The sequence below is a fragment of the Watersipora subatra genome, chromosome 7, assembly GCF_963576615.1.
Source record: "Watersipora subatra chromosome 7, tzWatSuba1.1, whole genome shotgun sequence".
NCBI classification, from domain to species: domain Eukaryota; kingdom Metazoa; phylum Bryozoa; class Gymnolaemata; order Cheilostomatida; family Watersiporidae; genus Watersipora; species Watersipora subatra.
Genome location: NC_088714.1, coordinates 13,675,905 through 13,697,067, shown reverse-complemented (window position 1 = coordinate 13,697,067; position 21,163 = coordinate 13,675,905). Strand labels below are relative to the sequence as shown.

The 21,163-nt window shown below is 36.7% G+C and overlaps 1 protein-coding gene across 1 annotated transcript in view; it reads left to right on the top strand.

Annotated features, from left to right (window-relative positions):
- The window catches only part of LOC137400444 (phosphatidylinositol phosphatase PTPRQ-like), a 45,579-nt gene that overhangs the window by 20,450 nt on the left and 3,966 nt on the right, over nucleotides 1-21,163 (top strand). The window contains exons 3-9 of the mRNA XM_068086771.1: nucleotides 336-531; nucleotides 2,707-2,816; nucleotides 6,006-6,165; nucleotides 6,502-6,590; nucleotides 6,973-7,156; nucleotides 13,376-13,488; nucleotides 14,810-14,969. Of these exons, the coding sequence (XP_067942872.1) occupies nucleotides 336-531; nucleotides 2,707-2,816; nucleotides 6,006-6,165; nucleotides 6,502-6,590; nucleotides 6,973-7,156; nucleotides 13,376-13,488; nucleotides 14,810-14,969 (1,012 nt within the window). The remainder of the gene's footprint in view (nucleotides 1-335; nucleotides 532-2,706; nucleotides 2,817-6,005; nucleotides 6,166-6,501; nucleotides 6,591-6,972; nucleotides 7,157-13,375; nucleotides 13,489-14,809; nucleotides 14,970-21,163) is intronic.

Sequence of the window (21,163 nt, the reverse complement as noted above, 5' to 3'; positions counted from 1 at the left end):
TTCATCTGTTCACATAATTTTTTACTAATCTTTAGGTAAATTGAAAAAAATTACTTGATGGTGTTACTAATGAGTGCAGCTAAAAGTGTTGCTGTTTTGTTTCAGAGTAAAAATTTTATCTAACACTATTGCAATAGTTCTGTCTGAGACATTTTCTAAGTCGGTTTATAATTTGCTTTACTACATGTAAATAAAGTTTTGCAACACTAGCCAAAAGTTAGAGTTTCTCCGTTAGTTGCTATCTTCATTTTGCATATTGATATTTTTTACCTTCTAATCCTGGATAATTCTGTTTTACTAATGCTTTAACTTGTTATTCCCACGCTATTTTGTAGAGAGCAAACGCAAACTGCCCAGGCAATGTTCGCTATCACTATGGCTTAAACGGTACTTACACAAATGAAACTGAAAATAATAGCGTTACCTTCTCGCTCAGTGGGCACCAGCTGTACAACTTCATTGTTGAAGGCATCAATTCTGACAATATAAGTTCTGCACCTGTAAACAAAAGTCAACAATCGGGAGTACTTGGTGAGTCAAATGGGTAATTACAAACTACTGCAGTTAGAAATACTATGTTTCTAGTTTCAGCAAATTTTAATAGAGTCGGTTGTTGGGCTTTAGACGTACTGAAATATTTCACAACTTGTTAGTGTTTATATTCAAAATATGACATTATTAACTTAGGTTAAGGTTTTTGTTGCATTAATAATGTTTTTATAGTGTTAAAATGCTAAATAGAGAAACATACCAATTGCTGTCATGTTCCTTGTTTGTAGTAAAGTAACTACGCTGAACATGAGGTTCTTGTCAAATAAACTTCAAAAGATTGATATCAATTAAAATGCTTCCAGGTCATTATTCCAAAACTGGAAGATAAGACATTGATACTAATAACAACTCTATGTTGTCATTGATTAACATTGGAATACTACAAGGTATGATTATGCTGTTTTTTATTGACATTAATTGTTCTCTTAAATCATTGCCTTTATTTAAGAAGTGTATATTTAGATTCCGCTGTGGTTTTTCAACAGCAAAAGACACAATGGGATACTTATTGGAACTCATCTACAAATTATCTCCAGCTTGTAAATAATTTCTTATAAACCATACAAAGTGTCAATTAGTGTGGCTAAACATATTTCGTAAACAGTAGCTTTAGTGAAGTTTCATTTAGCGTTCACACCTCATGAGACTTCCAGAGCTGACCAAGTGGATGATAGCAAATGAATAGTAGACAATAGATGATAATCAATAGATAGTAGTCAATAGATGGTAGTCAATAGATGATAACCAATAGATATGTAAAGCGGATCACAAAATATTGAGTTGTCTGGTCGAAGCAATTATGTTACTGATAATTGATATTGATCAACCCAAGTAGTCAATAGATGGTAGTCAATAGATGATAACTAATAGATGGTAGTCAACAGATGGTCGTCGAGAGATGGTGTAGTCAGTAGATGGTGGCAAACGTATAGTGGTCAATGGCTGGTACTCAGGATAATGGTACTCAAAGAAATTTCTGCTTGCTTGAGGCAATTAAATAGAGCAAATCATAAATTTTTTATTACAGCTGGTAACCTTTTTGATTTAGTAGAATATTTTAATAAAAAAACAGCAACCAGTTTTTAAACTAGTTTATTTTCTGTCATATAATATATAGTGTACATATATGTACACTATATGTACATAGTGTACATATAGTGTACATATAGTGTACATATAGTGCACAATAATATATAGTGTACATATAATATATAGTGCACATATGTAATATATAGTGTGCATATAATATATGGTGTACATATGATATATAGTGTACATATATAAAGTAAGTACTGTAAGTAGTGCATTCTAGAAAGTAAGTAGCATGGTTTTGTTTGTAAATAGTGCATTTTAGTAAGCAAATAATGCACTTTAGTGTGTAAGTGGGAAATTGTATTGCCTTTTTTTAAAATGAAGCATTATTGCTTATAATTAATGCATTAGACCATTCTATAAGAAGTGCATCAGTTTTAATTAGCATCGTTCAGCCTGTTAAAGTTTTGTTCGAGTCTGGAAATTGTGTTTGCTTTAAATTTTGCTTCAGTATGCTAAAATTGAATAACTTTATACTTTCAATGAACATTTTATGTATATCTATCCAACAAAATTTCAACTTGTGTAAAAAAGATACCTATAAAACACCTTTATGTATTTGAAATGCATCAGTCGTAGATATACGAAACACTATAAAAAAATAAATGTGTCAACACACTTTGAGGAAAATAACATACAATACAATTGTAACATACAATATATATATATACCTATATATATATATATATATATATATATATATATATATATATATATATATATATATATATATATATATATATATATATATATATATATAAGATTGGATTATATAAGATCTGGGTTATATATATATATATATATATATATATATATATATATAACCCAGATAATGACTGCCGGCCCAAATAATACAATGTATCCCATGTAGCTTAACTGGTTTGTTTGTCATTTTGTGAAATGGAGGTTTCAAGATCAAAACTTCTGTGATGTGGTTTTTGCCTTGCCATGTTCTAATTGCTATAACCTGACACATAGATGAAAAAAATACGAACAAGCAGACAGTAAGATTTATATAAATATATATATACAAAGCATTGTTCTGTGTATAATTTTTTACAGCTCCTCAATTCAAACCTGACCAACTCACAGTAATTGGAATGGTACCAGGGTGTATTAACATTGCTTGGGAAACACCTACATATCCAGGAGGGACTATTCAGAGTTATAAGGTAACAATCTTATAAACAGAATCTTCAAAAATACTCAAATGAGTTTCCTTTTATAAGAAAGTGGCTGAATTTTCTCTTTCCATAAATAGATTAGCATTTTTTTGTACTAAAGAAGGTATCTCTGTGTTAATCAGCTAGTAGTAAATATTTATTTATATTTAACAAGCTGAGCAAAGTTATTGGCATTTATCTTTGAACTTGGTTCTTGAAACTCTATGGTCAGAGTTCCAAGAAACTTAAAATAAAAGATGAAGCGAAATTTTAAATGATTGTAGTAGTGCTACTGCCAGTGTTAGTACTTATTTTTCAAAATTTGGTGGTCATCTGTAAATCGTTTTCAACTTGTTGGTTCAAAATTTGAAATACGTGCCAAGCAACTAAAAGTGTGGTTTTAGACTGGATGACCTAGTTTTTAAAAGTTTGTTGTTACACTTTGTTCGAATTGTTTATGCTTCATTATAATTCCTCGGTTCTACTTTCTAAGTGTACATCATTGCATCTACTAAATTGTGGTAACTACGAAAAGCCTGTTTATTACAGAAAAGTAACATACATCTAAACCCGATTAAGTGTGTAAATGCATTTTTCTCGTTAGCTGTCAGACCTCTAACTAAAATTTACAAATAACTTGCTGCTCAGTATAAACAAATGTTATATACTTAACTTATATTTTAACAATTTGTTGGGTTGATGATTATTTCATTCATCAGTTTCTTGTTAAGGCAAATTTTCAAAAGTAAAAAAATTAGAGAAGTAAATTGGTAGAGAGATTCTGTGTCCAAAGTCAATTGGATAATTTGTCATACTGTACTTAAGGGTATTGAAACGTAATTCACTCATGCAAACCTTACCTTTTCGGTATAATAATAGCTTTCTACTGCACAAAGAGCAGCTGTAAGCTTAATTCACATGATTATAAGTGATAGTAATAAACTTGCCAATGTGACTCCCTTTAAAGATTGGTTCATTCAATCAAAGAGTTCTATATTTATCAAGTGTACCATGGATCTAATGAATAAAATTCCTGTTAATGTTGCTTATCGCTAGACAGTAAAACAAATTTAAAATAAACTGAGGATGCATAATGATGAACAAATCAAGTGATTATTTTTTCTTTAGGGCAGGTATTTTTATACTAGTAATATAGCAATAGAATAGGTAACAACTTTTTAGTACCCCACATCATCACAAAGATAAACCTGCCATTTAACATATGGACTTTTACGAGAGGATATAAACAAGTTAATGAAGAAATTAGGTCATCACTCAAGACAAAAATGCTTTCTTTGAATCACTTTGATCAAAGTAAAGTAAATGTAAAAAAGTACATGCAAACTTTTTAAAGCTTCAAGTATTAGTATTTTTAAGGTACAGAGATGCTTTGCTTTACTCTTCAAATGTTTTTAAATCAACAAAAGATGGTTTGAAAATGATTTCAGAAAAGTTGATTTTTAATGCTCACATTAAAATGGTCTATTCACCAGTTTGGTTGGCAAACTATCAAAAACACAAACTTCAAAAATGTATCATTAAATTTTAATCATGTTATGAAAACTGAGCAATTCCTTTAGTCAAAATGATTCTTGTCTGGTGAGAAAACACCTAGCAGAAACTCAGGCAAGAACAATGTTATACAATATCTAGATAAGCTTACAGTTGCAAAGACATTTATAGTCCTAATAGCAATGCTACTGAAAGTTTATTTTAAAAATTTCCAATAGTATTTTAATAAACACCATGTTTGATCAGCACTATTATAGAAACTAGTAGGTTGATTCGCTTGTTTATGTCTGCGACATTTGATTATATAGAGAACTTGCAAATATTTTATTACTAGTTTAATGCCCAGCGTTGCTCGGGTAATGAAATTTTTTCACAAAAAACGTATTTGTATTTAACATATAACAGCAGTTACCGTTCCAACTTTCAAACTTCATATCATAAAAAACTGTGTTGTGCAGTTTAAATAAATTAGCAGAAAAAATAAAACAACTGAAAAGGTTTTTAAACTTTGTCAAACAATTGTAACATTAAAAGTTCATATTATGTGGAAAATGTTTTGTGCAGGTCAAATAATAATAAATAATAAATTAAGAAACAAAATAAACGTGTTTAAATGTAAATATGTTAATTTTGTTTAAACATGTAAACAAAACAACTATGAAAGCATTTAGATGTAAGTGTGAATTAATTAGCAAGTAATAGCTAAATTAAGTCTCTTTTGCTACAAATATAATAAAAGATGATTTGGTAATAATACAATTAATATGAATTAAAAAACAAAATATAGATCCTGTCTATGTTGAATTAATAATAATAAATCACGCATAGGGGTGTGTGTGCATGCGTGCTTGCGTGCGCTTGCGTGCGCTTGCGTGCGCGCGCGTGCGTGTGTGTATATAAAGAAGGTTACTGTTCTAGCAGAAGCTATCCATCAAAACTTTGAATATGGCAATACTGGTACCTCTTGATATGGGCACCTCTCAATACTGGTACAAATTTAAAAATGGAATATCGGACTGTCTCTGTTTGACCAAACGGAGAAAGAATGTAGAGGTATTTCTTACTTGAGATAATACAATTGACTGTGTGAAAAATATTAGCCTTTACCGTTTTAGCAATTGAACCTTACAAAAAACTGGAAATAGAAGTTCACAAAAACACAAAGAAACATATTTCATAGAGTTAATAGGGTTTATAAAGTTTCAATTAATACTTCATATAGTGTATGCAATTGAGTAAAGTGTATACAGTGCATGATAAATGCAATAAAACATTAAGAACTGTGTGTATTATAGCTCAGTGATTAAATGCGTGGTTTCAATTTGTGGTTGTGATCTCCATGAGTTCACATCCTGCTCACAGCAAGCTTTTCGTTCCAAGACTTTCATAGCTATACACAGGTATAGAACAGGCATACATCTGAACAGACAACTCCAACAAACTTAGAGACTTATATAATAGATGAGTTTAGACTTTTTACTAGACCTTTGGTGCAGTAAATTAGGTTTGCATAGTTAACAAGAAATATGAGTGCAACAAAAGGAGTAGCAACATCACTGTTAAGTACTCATGTCTCTTGCAGATTACAACATAATAAATCTATACGCTCTGTGAATCATGTAATTGAAAGAGTTTAGTGAGAGACAGTGTGGTATACATTATTATTTGGTGATGTCTATTGTCTAGATTGTATGTGATAGAAAGCCAGAGTTACAAGTAGATCCCAACACTCAAACTTTCCAACACTGTGAATATGCACCATACATAAACATAACTTGTGCAGTCTCAGCATTCAATACAGAGTGGGGTGAATGGCTGAATGTGACAGGAAGATCTTTATGTGCAGGTAAGACATAGCAAGCAGCTAATTATGTTAGAGGTGCTATCCATTTCTCTTGTTTATCTATAATTCTGTTAAAAATGTTTTTCTAATTGCATATACTTATTTGTTCAAGTGTTCAACTATGTTCTGCTTATTGTTTTTATCATGCACCCACCATTGCTGTTATCTGTTATCTATCATTGCACGTTTTAGTTATTGTTGTTATCGTGCATCATTCATCTGGACAGGAAAGTTGATAGATTAATACAAATGTATAAAATATACATGTTAGTCTCTAATATTGTGATTTAGTGTTCTTTGTTTTAGAGAACATCTCATATATGCAAAATAATATTTTAGATCCAACTTTTCCTGAAAAGATTGATTCTATGTATGAAGACACATTTGACAATGGAAGTAATACAAGAACAATTCAGTTGGATATAGAGGTATGCTTATGTTATATACAGTTTCTATATTCTGATACAGATACTTGTAATTTCTCGTTTTATCTTTAGTATTTGTTACAATATGATGAGAAAATAAAAAGAGCTAAAGTTAATAAAACTAAAACAGTTCAAATTAATAGTAATTTTTTGTTCATATTTATTTAATAAAATTTGGACAAAGATTAATTGGACAGTTTCAGATTTGATTTACTATACATTTGTGGGAAAACTAATAATATGAACATACTCTTATGTGACAAACAGATGTGTATAAAACTTTACAAGTACATGACAGAATACAAACATAATATTTAAAAATAAGGTCAGCTCTTATTTTTCTTATTTTCTAATTGGTCTTTTTATGGAAAATTTCTCATTGTAGAATGTGAATCCAAACTGTGAGTCTCTGTTACCACTAAAGTATAAAGTGAATGACAGTAGCTATCAAAGTAATGCTACGTTTAGCCGACTCAAGGCTGTGACACCATACACATTCATGGTGAATGCCACAAACAAGGCTGGAAATTCCTCTCACACTATTATAACTGTGGTCACTGGAGAATCAAGTATGACATAGTTTCATATCATATTTTGGAGTTGTTATGAAATAGCTTTCAAATTGTTATTTTATTATTGTTTTTTTGTTACAACATTATGAGAAACTAAAAAGAGCCGAAGTTAATAAAATTATAATAGCTAAAATTATTAGTAATTTTTTGTAATGATCAAGAGTTGTAAAAAACTACATTAAAATGCTGTAGCTTAGATATTCAAGCTACAGCATTTTAATGTAGTTTTATACAATTTTGCCAGCTCGTTGGTCAGCCTGCTACTTTTACAGTGATTAAATTGTATAATGTCACTTTTGAAAACCTGTGGGATATTACAGAATTTTTTTGAGGCTTTCCAGTGATTAGCCAGCCATTCAGAGGCTGGCTTTCATGGAAAGCCAGGGCTTTAAAAGCTAGCTTCTTACAATAAAGCTTAGGGACTATCTAACAGGTCTCGTTATATAAACATGGGTGAATCCAATGCTTGAGAGAAGCCTCAGTGAGGAGAGCAAGTGAGCTGATTTAGTGAATCACCGTGCTTTTGCTGACAGATCATCAGTGTGTAGTGGTCGGGCTTAGGAGTTTATTGTATAGCAGAGAGGCTGCTTATTTGGCTTGCCTACAGGTTGGAAGTAGGGACTACTGTAAGATTCGTGATGGCATTTTGCTGTAGGGGTTCGTCGTTGTGGTGTTGGAGACTGGTGGCAAAAAGAAAGTTGGTGAGCTATAGTAGCAGTTCTGTGCTTCATATGAACATCTTTGTTATTTTTCTGACAAGCTATTCCGGCCTTTGTCCGGGTTCTCGAAGCCGATTAGCCAAATTAGTAGGTGGCTGTATTTGAGATTATGATGTCAGGCAGCAAAGCTACTGGTCCTCCCTCTGAGAGCCAGCATGCACAAAATCAGCACATTTTGATGCTGGTCTTTCAAGAGCAGGTGCACAGGCCGTTGCTTCAATGTAGTTAAATGTTGGTGTTTTGACCAGTACCCACAACCGGGCTCATGAGCAAAGTTTGGATTGGCCAAGCCAGCAGTTGCTCCAGTTTACCGGCAATGGGCCAGTGGAGATGCCTGCGTGGATTGCCGACTTTGAGTGATTCTGTGTTCAAAGAGTCAGACCTGTGGAACTCTTCTCATATATGCTACAAGGGGCCTGCCTGGCTATGTATCCATATGTTGGTGAGTGAGGCCTTCAGCTGGGAGATTGTGAAGGCTACACTGGTAGTCAAGTATGCTATGTCTTGACAAAAAGCATGATGTCAATTTTTTCGAGTGGCAGTTTTTTGGCAGTTTGGCATTGGCACTGGTTTTGAATGATTTGGGAAGACACTAGGAATGTCTTTGAATGATCTTGGCTTTTGAGTCAAGTTTTATAAGAGGCTCTCAGCTTCAGTTTATGAGTGGGCCATTGCACATGAACATGCGTGCACGGCCAATGATGGGTCAGTGCTGGCCTGTTTGCAGGAGGACCGCTTGGTTTTGTTTAAAGCTGCAGAAGCTCACTCAAGTAAAAACTCGACAAGGAGTTAAGCTGGTCCTACAAAGCAGCAAGGAAGCAGAACTGAGTGCTTTTGGTGTGGTGGTAATAATTGTATTTAAACCTGTCTGCAGAACAACCTTGAGCGCACGAGCGAAGCAGGAAAGATGTCAACAGAAGTCTCTTCCACTATATGTAGCAACACTGAGCACTTTTTGGTAGCTTTTCTGAACAGTGATAACATGATGACATAGCTGCCAGATCTACCAGTGGTGAAGCAAATTTTTACAAGGAGGGCGCAGATGAAATCCTTTTTTAATAGAAACAGAGTAGCATGAATCAGTACTTGCATGCGATCAGACCGTTTTATACTGTCCGGGCAGCAGGTAGGGCTATGTAAAGTAGTTGCATGCTAGTTGTTTAAGCTGTTCTTAATGGTCATTGTTTTATGTGTCTTGTAAGCACAGGCAGCGAGCAGACATTGGTGAGTCTGCAGATAGTAGTGAAGGCTTCCTGTTAGGCCAGCCTTTGTTAACAGCCAATGGCAAAGTTTCTTGCATAAGAAGCGGATTTCAAGTCATTGTTGGTTTGCAGCACACTGCTTTTGTGTCTCTGCCCCAGTAAGGAGTGAGTTGAGGAATCTCAAGGTCGACTGCTTTCATGACAGTGATGTCATTGACCATATAGATGATTTCACTGTTGAGAAAGGTTCAGATTCAAATTACAGTGTCTGATGGGAAAAACCTAATTGAAATTGATGCTACTAGGCTTCTTGAGGAGAGCCCAGCGTTATTGCAGCCAGAAAGGCTGTGGATGACTCTGGGCCATCCAACTGCGGCAGTATGGGCTTTCTGCGGGTGAGGACTCAGATTCAATTGCCGAGTTTGCTAAAGGTCGCTGAACCGTTAGTTGGTGGTGATCTGAGAGCTACCTAACAGGTTCTAGACCAGGATCTCTGAGCATAAATGTGCTCGGCAACTTCAGGTGTGAGAGCACTACTGCTCCAAACTAAAGAGCTGGATCTCGAATGACCGTCTGAAGCGGTGGCATGGGCTTGTAAAAAGCATAATTTCACTGCTGTCAGTAGTTCTGCTGACAAAAAACCAAGCGTGTTTAGTCATGAATTACTGAGAGTTGAATGAGTTTGTCAAGTGTCATCCTGATGATGATGTGGCGGCAGTATGCGCCGATAAAGTTAGGAAATGATGGCAACTGTTGGGCGAGCTGAGAGTGGTAGACCTGAAGTTTGTATACCTGCAGATCTGCATTTCCAAATACTTGTGGAAGCATCAGGTTGTTAGATACAAGAATGTGCACTATGTCTTAACTCGACTGGGATTTAGCCTGTCGTGTATACGATGAATCATGACCTCAATTCTTAAAAAAGGCTATCTCATTAAACGAACGTGTTCATTGTGGGGCTGATCATTTTATTGATGACATAGGGGTCCAGGAGTCCGCATTGAGTGCTCAAGATTAGAAAGACCCCTTGGCTAGGTATGGGCTTAAAACAAAAAAGTCTGAGACCATAAATGGAGGCCATTTGTTGGATGTTGCTTTGCAGAAAGATTTTAGTGGGCATCTACAGATTTTGAGAAGAATAGCTTTTCCGAAGCACAATTTTGAGCCATCAACGTTTATCAACAGGGAGCTGTTTTTGATATGTGGCCAACTGGCTGGCCACTACCCTGTTGGAGGGTGGCTGCAACTACACTGCAGTTTCTACTGCAGCTAGGCTGCGGTGGACCTTGGGACTCTTCTGTTGGGAAGACAGCTAGCAATCTCGCTAGTACGCTCTTGGCAAGAGCCCACCGTGAGAACCCAGTCAAAGGAGTTTGGAGACTGAACTCTTTTGATTCTGTTACAATGTGGGCTGATGCAAGTTTCCTTAGCATAAGTGTGGCCTTGGAGGTCATTGGTAAAATTGTGGAGGATGCTTCATGGCTCCGAAAGGAGTTTGACCACCCCACATCAATGTTGCCGAGTTGGAGGCAGTTGGTTAGGGTTAAATTTGACATTTGCGTAGGGGTTCAAAACTTTCACGTTTGCTGTTGATTTGCTTACAGATGTTAACTGGTTGGCCAACGCCCTTATTTGGCAAAACCAAGTCTGAATGAATGGTGTGGCAGAGATGCTTGTGAAGTGTCCTTTTGGGGGTGATCCGTGACACGATAGCTAATTATCGACTTGATGTCTGTTTCCTTTGTTCCTTCTGTAAAGAACAAAGCTGATCAAATGAACAGGGCATCAAAGTGTTGGCTAAAGTACTGAGCAACTGATTGTGTGCAACTGAGGTGTCAGCTGCGGTTGGTCAGTTTATTTGTTGACAGTTGGCCAAATTCTCTCCATTTTCAAGCTGCCTATGCCCCTAGCTGTAACGGAATAGTTGAGAGAAATCATTGTACAATAAAGGGAACTTCTGAAAAAAGTGGGATTACCCCGAAATATGCGAACTTTTGTTATATTGTGATGCCTCAAAAGAAGAGGAAGGAGACCTTTGTCATTTTGAATGTGCTGCTTCATACCAATGGCAAGTGCTCTTTGATATCAACAGTAAGACCTATGAAAAAGATGTCGAGAGATGGTTTAGTGTGGATGATGAGGTTTACATGTAAGTAAAACCTTACCCTCATATTGCACAAAAGAGTGGACACTTGGTCAGGTTACCAGCGCCGTGTCTAAGCACACAGTGCGTGGGTAGCATGTCTAGGCATGTGAGAGATGTCAAGCGATAGTGATATAGCAATGACAGAAGTATTGGCAACGTCAGCCATGGACTTGTCAGTGACATTTGACTTAGACCATTAGGTTTAGGTGGCAATCACTTCTTGTAAGCGAATACCGTTGATATACAGTTTGTGGAGATGGCTACAGACCATATACTGCCTGTTGGGCTTCTAGGAAAAGCTGATGGCGAGGCAGCAGAGAATCAGGAAAGCAATCAAGCTCAGCTGCCAGCTGAAGAAGTCAAATCTGAGCTGATGCATGCAGGCTGCATCGAAATGGACAGACTGCTTAAAGCACATAAATTACATAATTGTTTTATTGTATATTTCAATACATCAGAGTCTTGGCTTTCGAATGAGCTATTGTTTGCTATGGTGAGACAGACATTGGTTGGTGTTTATAGAATTTCTCCAAAGCTCTACCGCAAAAATGTTTACCAGCATAGGCTCGGAAATTGTGACGTCACAATTTTCTTATGCGGTTTTGTGTGCTTTTACCGCTTATTTTATTGCTTACTGCTTAAATTTATCAACTACGATAATGATGCTAGTGTGAGGCAAAGACAGGACAACTCCAGAGAACCAATGAAGATGACAAAGGATTCAGTGTCATTAGTTCTTCATGTACATATTATTATTATGATAAATAACTCAGATTCCAAGCACCATACTACGTTTTTCCGATGATATTATGCACTAGCCCTCTCATTTTATTGTGATGTTGTGTGCCGCGACTGAGACTAATAAGTTTCAAGCATTGCGTGATCTCGTAAAAGTGTGATTGACATGTAGTCCTAGGGCCATGCAAGCGCAGGTCACAATTTAATCAATGTGATTTCATTACCTTTATCAAGAACAGTACATTTGTTGAAGCATAATTAATTAACCCAGAACATGTGTTTGTATTGGTCAGGCGTTAGCATGATCTCAGGCATTGTTGATTATCTAGAATCCTAGTTTATTATTAGCGCTCTATTGTTTTAGCAGCACCGATTGTCACAGTAAAGTGCAACCTCAATAACAGCAAAAGGGATCAACTACCTAAAGCTAAATAATAATTGTGACATCACATTTTGAGAACCTGAACCAAGTGTTATTTTTTGCAGGACGTAATTTTGACCTCCTGTTTTTCATAGTTCTATTATTCTTTGTGTATTGAATATAGGCTCATTCGAATGCGAAGACTCTGATGTATTGAAATATATAATAAGAAAATTATGTAATTTATGTGCTTTAAGCAACCTGAACCGCCTAGACGGTAGCAGCGTGTGTGACGGCAATCTGCGTATTTGGATGACCATAAATGCTAGTCACTCGAGACCAATGCATCTTTCTTGTGAGCTTTGTAAGAAACTGGAGGAGATGCGGCATATTATGGAAATATTTTAGGTTTTCAGTGATTAGCTAGTAATACAGAAGTTGGCTTTCATAGAAATTCAGGGCTTTGAAAACCCATCTTTGTATAGAAAAGCCGAGGAACTATCTAACAGGTTTTGCTATATAAACAGCATGAATCAGAAGCTTGAGAGAAGCCTCATTGGATAGAGCAAGTGAGCTGATTTAGTGAATCACCATGCTTTGGCTGGCAGGTATCTGCAGATGGTGGTCAGGCTTGAGAATCCATCGTATAGCAGCGAGGCTGATTATTTAGCTTGCCTACAGGTTGGCAGTAAAGAATGCGTGACATTTGTGACAGTGTTCTGCTGTGGGCGTGCATCACTGTGGTGGTGAGGGCTGGTGGCAAAAATGGCATGTTGGTGTGCCATTGTAGCAGCTTTGTGCTGCCTATCAATATCTTTGTTGTTGTCCTGACTATCTTAAAAACAAATAAATTCCTTAACATGTTTCGATTACTTTTAAAGTAAAAAAGTCAATAGACATTTTTATTTGAACAAGTAGTATGACATTCACAACATTTATTATATATGGTCTATTTTTAAAGCTTTTTTCTACTTTTTTATTGACAGCAATTTTATTTCTCTTGTTACTTTATTTATTACTTCTAAATATTTAGTTTTCTTTAAAATTCAGAGCCTGCCAGTGGACCGAAGATGGAAGAGCCAACTATTAATGGCAAATGTGTGTACATCTCTTGGAAGCCACCAAGTAGCCAAGATGCGAACGGAGAGATAATTGGTTACCGGGTAAGGCAGCTTGATAATCTATGATAAATTATCAAAGATTGAGGTTTGTCAGATGTTTGTAGGATAGACTATCAATGCTATCATTTTTACTCATACAGCAAGACTAGACAAAATTTTATTCTATATAACTCTAAAGTTTTTGCTAGCTGTACGTAGTTAAGTTCTTCATTAAAAACCAGCTTCGGTTAATTAAACTCTACAACTTGCATCGTCATAACACAATCTATTCTACACTTCTGATGCAATTTACTTTACGTCTCATTTTCTTTCTTCTACTTTTAATTCTTATATTCTCCCACATCCTCATGAGTAATAGATTTAAAGTCTTCACCTCTACTTCTCCTACTCCACCACCTTGCAGCACCTACACCTCATGCTTTAACAGGCGCGTAGGCGATGTGGCAGAAAATTTACTAGAACATGAGGTGTCAGAGCTGTGAGTACCTCTCTTTACGCAACAACCAGCAGTTTTGTTTTTATCAGAGGTATTCTCTGATAATGATCGGTTTTTAGTATAATCTGCAGGCTATCAATTATAAGTTTTTAAATAAATCGAGTTTTGCCCATTGTTCAGTTCAGTATACCCTCAAGATACAATACTTACAACATAGAATCTTGAATTTTAAAGTGTGTTATACAAGATTAAAAATACATAGTTTTTTTGTGTCACATAATAAAATACCCAAAATATAAGGCACTTTAGTTGAAAAAAACAACATATATGACATACATGTATGTATATAAACATGCATGTTGTAACATAATATGTATGGACAGTCCATTTACCTAGAAGTATTACACTGTCCCATAAAATTTACCTTTAATAAATATAACAGTAAACATAAGTAACCAAAAGGAAAAGCCTAATAAGTAAAAAATGTTCATCGCAATAAAAATTAATTGAAAATATTCATAATTGTTAATTTTATTAGCTATCGGAATCGATCTTACAGCTCTAGCAAAATAGATGAAATGATGAAAGGTTATTTTTGCAGCTGGTGTGGTAAATATTATCATATCAATGGTTGTGCATTTTTTTGCAAAATGCACTATGAGCGGTCAAATTGACTCTCTATACACACATGCAAAATGAATGATCGTAAATGTGGCTTTGTAGCATAACAAATGGCCGTATGCCACGCTATAGAGCTTTTGATATCTCAATCGAATTATGTTGCTTTTTTATATCTTACTGTTATTAGTTTCAATCATTTGCAATTATTTGAAAGACATTGTTTTGTTACATTTTGTCAGTTTGTCTAATAGTGTGTTATTTTACTAAAACAACCTGCGATCTGCTGGCGGATAAACAATATTGTAGTATCGGTGCACTAATGGAGCTGCTTGGAAAGGGACTGCTTCTCCATCATTGGAATATTGTGAATACAAAACTGGGCAGTTCCTGACTTGTGAAATACAGGCAAATACCTCCCAAGGATTTGGACCCTCCACTACAGTCTCCACAACCATACTATGCACAGGTAGATGCTGATATTAGCTTGTTGTTATATGCAAATTGTTTATGGGCTCCATTTAGGACATCTTTTGGTCAAGTCAAGATCATTTGTTTGCTTTTCCATGAGCTTTCAAAAGATGAAGTTTTTTGTTAGGCTCTGCCCTAAAAATAAAACAAACAAAATTCTAAAATTCGATTAAAATTTTTCCCAATTCTTAATTTTTTACAACTCTCATTTCCTTTCATCTAATTATTTGAAAGAACTATCTTCATTTTAGCAAATGAAAACCTCACAGTCATTTTTTGATCTTGCATCTTTATGTTTTTGGCACCTAAAATAAATTCTTCCAAATACAAAGCTTTATGGTTATGGTATTATCACATACTTGCTCCTTTTGATAATGCCATACTATTCATAGAATGTTTGTTACAAAAAGATTTGAGCAAGGAAACAGTCTTAATTCATCAAGTAACATTCAAAGATCTTTATTTGAGAAAGTAACTATTAATAACTGTGCAATGTTTCATTTACTAATTATATTTTATCTGTAACTTAATCAATACATCAAATATTTATTTGAGAATAATTATTGATTTTAACAGAGGAACAATACACTAAAAAACCTAAGGAATGATTTATATTTTGCTAACTGCAAATCTAAAAAGATTTCAGGTAGCTTTAATAAGCTACTCAATGTTTCAGCTTCTTATATTCTAGCTCTCTCAAATCTCTGTTATATCTTCCTCCTCGATCTATCCTTCTTACGCTCTCTACCATGTCTGATTGAATCCAACTCTTGCTGATACATCACTTCAATCTTCGCCAGCTCTGGTTTCAAATGTCTTTCAATGCTGACCCTTGCCTCATTATAAAAACTTTCATCTTAGCCCTCATACAAATCCTTTCTACTTAAAAGCCGGGTCAACAACTTATGAAACGTTTCAATCTCAAAAGACCATTACATCATTTAGAAATCAATTTGTCACAGACACCCATTAAATCTAATTGCTCTGTTTCCTATCTATTCATTTCTCTGTTCTATTTTTTGTTAGTTTTTTTAGGAATAATCGACCCGCTGTCATACTTCTGCTTGTGTATCCAAAACCAATTATTTTTTCTTTTTCAATTCCTTTAGAAGAATCTCAAGTTACGAAAGTGTGATGTTATATTTACTCAAATGATGGACCAAATGTTTTGTATTGCTGGGTGATGCTAGCATTTTCTTTATTGATCTCTTTTTTAGTCCACTTTGATATTTTCTATACTCAAAGAATAACCAGAAAATTTGTCACACATATTTTCAAACTCACACTTGTTCCTATATAATTTTATACTTGTATTGGCCAATTTATCCAGCATCATTCTAAGCCACTCATTTTATTTCCTTTGGTACATCCCAAAGTCGGAACATCTTCTTTTATACAGACAACAGTTTTTTTTATCACTCAATGTTTTTGCTATATTTAGTTGAAAAAGAAACACTAAACCAGCCAAAGTACTAGATAGCTTCTTACAATACTAGTATATACTGGGTAGCATGATAAACACAGTAAAAGTTTTAAACTCCTCAGTCAACTTCACATGCCAAGGCGCCCCTAAGTGACACCCATTTTGCTGAAGACAGTAATATACTCAAATGATGCAAGGGTATCCTTTAAACAAGGAAGCGGAAAAGATTATCTGAAGGCATTCTTATTCATTTGAGACATAGCTACAATCCTACAATCGACCTCAATTTGCCATTCATTTTAGTGGCCATCGCTATTTCTGAGTGATAAACCATTGGCTTTTATAGAACCTCTATAAACCCAATTCGGTAGTTAAAAACAGCCTTTTTTAAACACATATAGGAGCACATCAAGATTACAAATAACTGGGGACAATACCTCTCGCCTCATCCTTTACTACTCCAACAGTTCTTATTATGATAAGCTCCATATCTTTGGTTATTGAGTAAGGTGATATTATAATCTTATTTAAAAAACTTTCTCTCTTTATTTATGTGCGCTTGCTAGTTAATAACATCTTTAACAAAGTGTGACACAAATTTTGATTGATTTTAGTGCAAAAATTATAGCAACTAGTAAACTTAAAAAGTCCAATTTTTGCTACACAATTTTTACAGTCGCGTACTCTTATTGACTGTTTTAGCTTATGCATAGGTGAGTAGGTTATGTAGCTCACAGCTTATTATGCAATTAATTTTGAGAAACTTAGGCAAAAATCATATTACACATATGTGGACCAAGTTTGGAATAGATGATGTAACTATAGTTATGATGTTAGTTAGTTGATGCGAACTATAGTTATAGTTTACTGCATGTAACATCCCTGCTCAAAATCTATGGTATTAATATTGCCAAATATTCTTATGTTCTGGAAGGTCGTCTGGGGCTCCTGGGATGTTGAAGGATAGTACAATCTCTTAAAGCCTAAACAGAAGCAATAGTTCATGCAGGATGGCCCTGTAAAGACACGGAATTAGCACCATTATTTAGATAAAACCAGTGTCGCCCCTACCCTGGAACATGAACTGGCTGAAGTCCTTGTTCTGAAAGGCAAGTGAGAAAGATGCAGCCAAAAGCAAAATGACAAAGAGGTTGAACTCCTTGCAACCATCCTCTGAACATCTAAAAAATTCAAACCCATCTATGCGGATGAAACAGTCAGGAGCCAGTCTTAAAATTGGCAGGGCTGTCCTACCAACCGTTTGGGAAAACGAGTCAACCAGATCCTCAGGTTTAATCTAGACCAAAAGAAACTTGGCAAAAGGATGTCTCTCCTCTAATATATGAGAAAACGCTCTGAATTTTGAGAGAGGTTGAGAAAGACCCAGCCATGGCCCAGGTACAGTGAGCCAATCTTACTTTATTGATGGCAACCTTTGCAGCAAAAGTGAAGGGCCTGCCTGTTCAGCTCTTACTGAACACGAGCCGCACAATTAACTGTTAAGTAAGCAGGTATTTGGTTCATCACAATAAACTGTGTGAAACCGGCTTTAAGAAAGCAACAGCCACAGGCTGTTAGAGGATGAGACAGGGCAGCCTTTTTATGCAGTAATTAGACTCCCCATCCAGCTGCGGGACGGAAAGACCAATGAGGTCTTTGAAGTCAGCCATCTAAATCAAGACACTGTACTAACGCTGCCATTCCTGGTGGCTTACAATTTTTAGTTTGAGCAGCCTGTGGTCTGATTAGATAGCAAGTCACTGATCTATACAGACCACCACAAAAGGTTGCTGCAAAGCAAAGTGCAAATCCTAAAAGATGCGGTGGTAGCAGCTCGAACGGAGATGGCTTTCTATTGCCGCATCATGACTAAGAACTATTGCCCAGTGAACCTGGTAAAATGAGACCCCGGCGGTTGTTTTGTGGCCAGTTGTCTGAATCAATTATGGTCCTAGGGAAAATTCATAGTTTGGTGCCTTAATTCAATAGGCCACTCTCTGTCCTTCAAAACCGATACCGCTATCGGCGCGTATTCGAGGATTGAAACCACCCAGATTGCTGGCGAGGACCTTTTTTGTGAGAACTTAGCCGGAGGCTACCAGATGAAATGGCAGCCAACCTGAATGACTGGTTCTAGGCAGCTGGTCTTAACTGGACCAAACCAGACTAGGCAGCAAGGCTGGCCCAACTACTGAACTGCTATGCTGCCATATTCAGTAGCGGTGACGTAGATGTGGGGAAGACCTTGAGGGTCGATCAATTCATCTTGCTCACACAAAAAAACCTGACCTACCAAGCAACCACCTCCCTGTGTCGGGCTAAAAAAGAGGCAGAGGCAGAAAGGCAGGTACAATAACTGAACAAGAAGAACCTCATTAAGCATGCCGGAGGAGCATGTAGTTCACCCATTATATTTTTTAAAGATAGACCGGAAGTGACGCTTTTGCCTCAATTACCAGCATTTAAACACCGTTACTAAGCAAAAAGCATACCCTTTTTTTGAAATTGTTGTCAGCCTGGATGCTCTGCTTCGCAGCCAATTTTTCGGAAAGCAGAACTTAGTCATCGGCTACTGGTAGGTGCCCTTAGACGCAGACAACCAAAAAAGTCATTCTTCTTTTTTCCGATCAGGCTTCTGGAAATGAAAGGTGTCGCTGTTGGGTTGATTGCCACCCTGGCCACATTTCAGAGGTTTATGGAGTGTGTCTTGCACAACCTCCATTGACGCACTCTACTGTTTTACTTCAATGATATTATCGTCGTCGCTTCAGATTTTGGAACTCACCTCCTTCATCTCGAGGAGGTCTTCCAAAGACACTAGAGAGTGGAACTGAAACTAAAATTCTTTGAGTGTGAGCTCATTCAGTTTAAATTATGCTACCTGGGGCAGATTGTCACTAAAGGACAAAGTATCAAGTGATCTAGCTAAAGTAGAGCGGTGCAAGAGTAGCCAACCCCTCACAGAGTGAAAGAACAACCAAGGTTTATGGGCATGGTTGGTAGTAGCGGCAGTATATTACCAAGTTCGCCTTTGTGGCCTACCCCTTACATCGACTGTCAGTCAAGGGAGAGTTTTAGAAATGGACAAAGAACAGGCTACCTCTGTCCACTTTAAGCAGAGCATTACTACTGCCTTTGTTTTGAGTACCCAAACTCACATCAACAGTACATCCTGGATACCAATGCAAACTGTCATGGTCGTAGGAGCTGTAATGTTTCAGATACAGCCAAGAGTGGGTGATAGCTTATTATAGCAAAGCTTTGCCACCATCAGAGCCCAACTACTGTGTCGCACAAAGAGAACTGCTGGCAATCATTTTTGTCGTTAAAAATGTTGATCCTGCCTTTACGCTCAAGAAGTCCTGTTATGAGCTGACCATGTTTCCCTCTACTGGCCGTGTTGTAGAAGGGAACCCTCAAACCAGGTGACCAGTTTGCAAGATATACTAGATAATTTTCAGCATGCACTAAAACATCGAGCCGAGCACAGGTAAGTTATTGCGCATGGTCTGAGCAAAACAAACATGCAAAATATTTTGCTAATGCAAGAACATTGGGCTGAGAGACGGAAGATCTGAGAGAAGTAGTCAAAATAGAATGAAAAAGACAAACTTCACAGAGCATTTTAAACAACCGGATTGGAGACTCAAGCAGCGGGATTGAACCTTGGCAACATTGCATATCCAGAATATATCTATACATATGTTGTGTCAGATCACCATCAGCTCAAAACAGTAACCCAGACGATAGCCAAGGAAACTGACCAAAGGGGTGAGCTAGCCAACCTGCAGGCCATCGGCCATGAACTTGAGGTCACGATGTATTGAGCCATTGCTTTCAAAAGAAAAGTAACCCCAGAACAGTTGGAGGTGGGAAGAAGAGAATTGGAGGTTTTGCACCACATACAGGATTCACTAAGAATCTAACCAGATCTAGCGTTGGAAATTCGGATGGCCTCCCAACACCACTTTAGGTTGTGCGCCCTTTGCCCACCAGCTCTGAGGAAATTAACCATATGGCTTACACATGCCCTTGCCCACTCTGGGGAAAAATGACAATGAGCTACCTCAAACTAAATTGGTAATTGAAGCTAGTGAGAAATTGCAAGATGCCATGCCACTAAGCGCGGAGCAACCAGGACTGTTAGGGAAAAAAGGCTGTGTGCCAGTCGGCTCTTGTAGAAAGTAACCGTCAATTTAGTTGGTCTACTCCCGATCACTCAAAATGGCAACAAGTCGGTACTAATGCTCACAGGCCATCTCACCAGGTAGCAAGATGACCTTGGATGAGCAAGTGTTCTATTAGCTGTGACTGTGGGAGCAGAATCACATCAACCTAGAGTCTTGAATTGCGAGCCAATTAATGGCCGAACTCGGCTTGCTCTGACACATTGACCAAACCCACACCACTTTATACCACTTACGGAGGAATGGTATAGTGGAAAGCAATAATCAAGGCTTGAGAGACTTGCTCCGAGCTCTACCACTCACACAAGGTCACAACAAATGGTATTTGCTCCTCCTACAGTTGAGAAAGGCTTAATGAGGCATTCCTCGCTCTTCCACCAAAGAAATAGCAAATATGCTGATGCTGGGCCAAAAGCTAAAGTTTTTGGACGAAGTGAAGAGCTATCCCCTACTCGCTGAGTTCTTTGTGGCTAGCAAACATGTGGCAAAACTTCAGATTAGGCTTGAAATAGCACATGATAATTTTTTTGCAGAGCCACATGGAGATATAGCAGAAAAACTAAAGGAAGCCACTCTGTACGC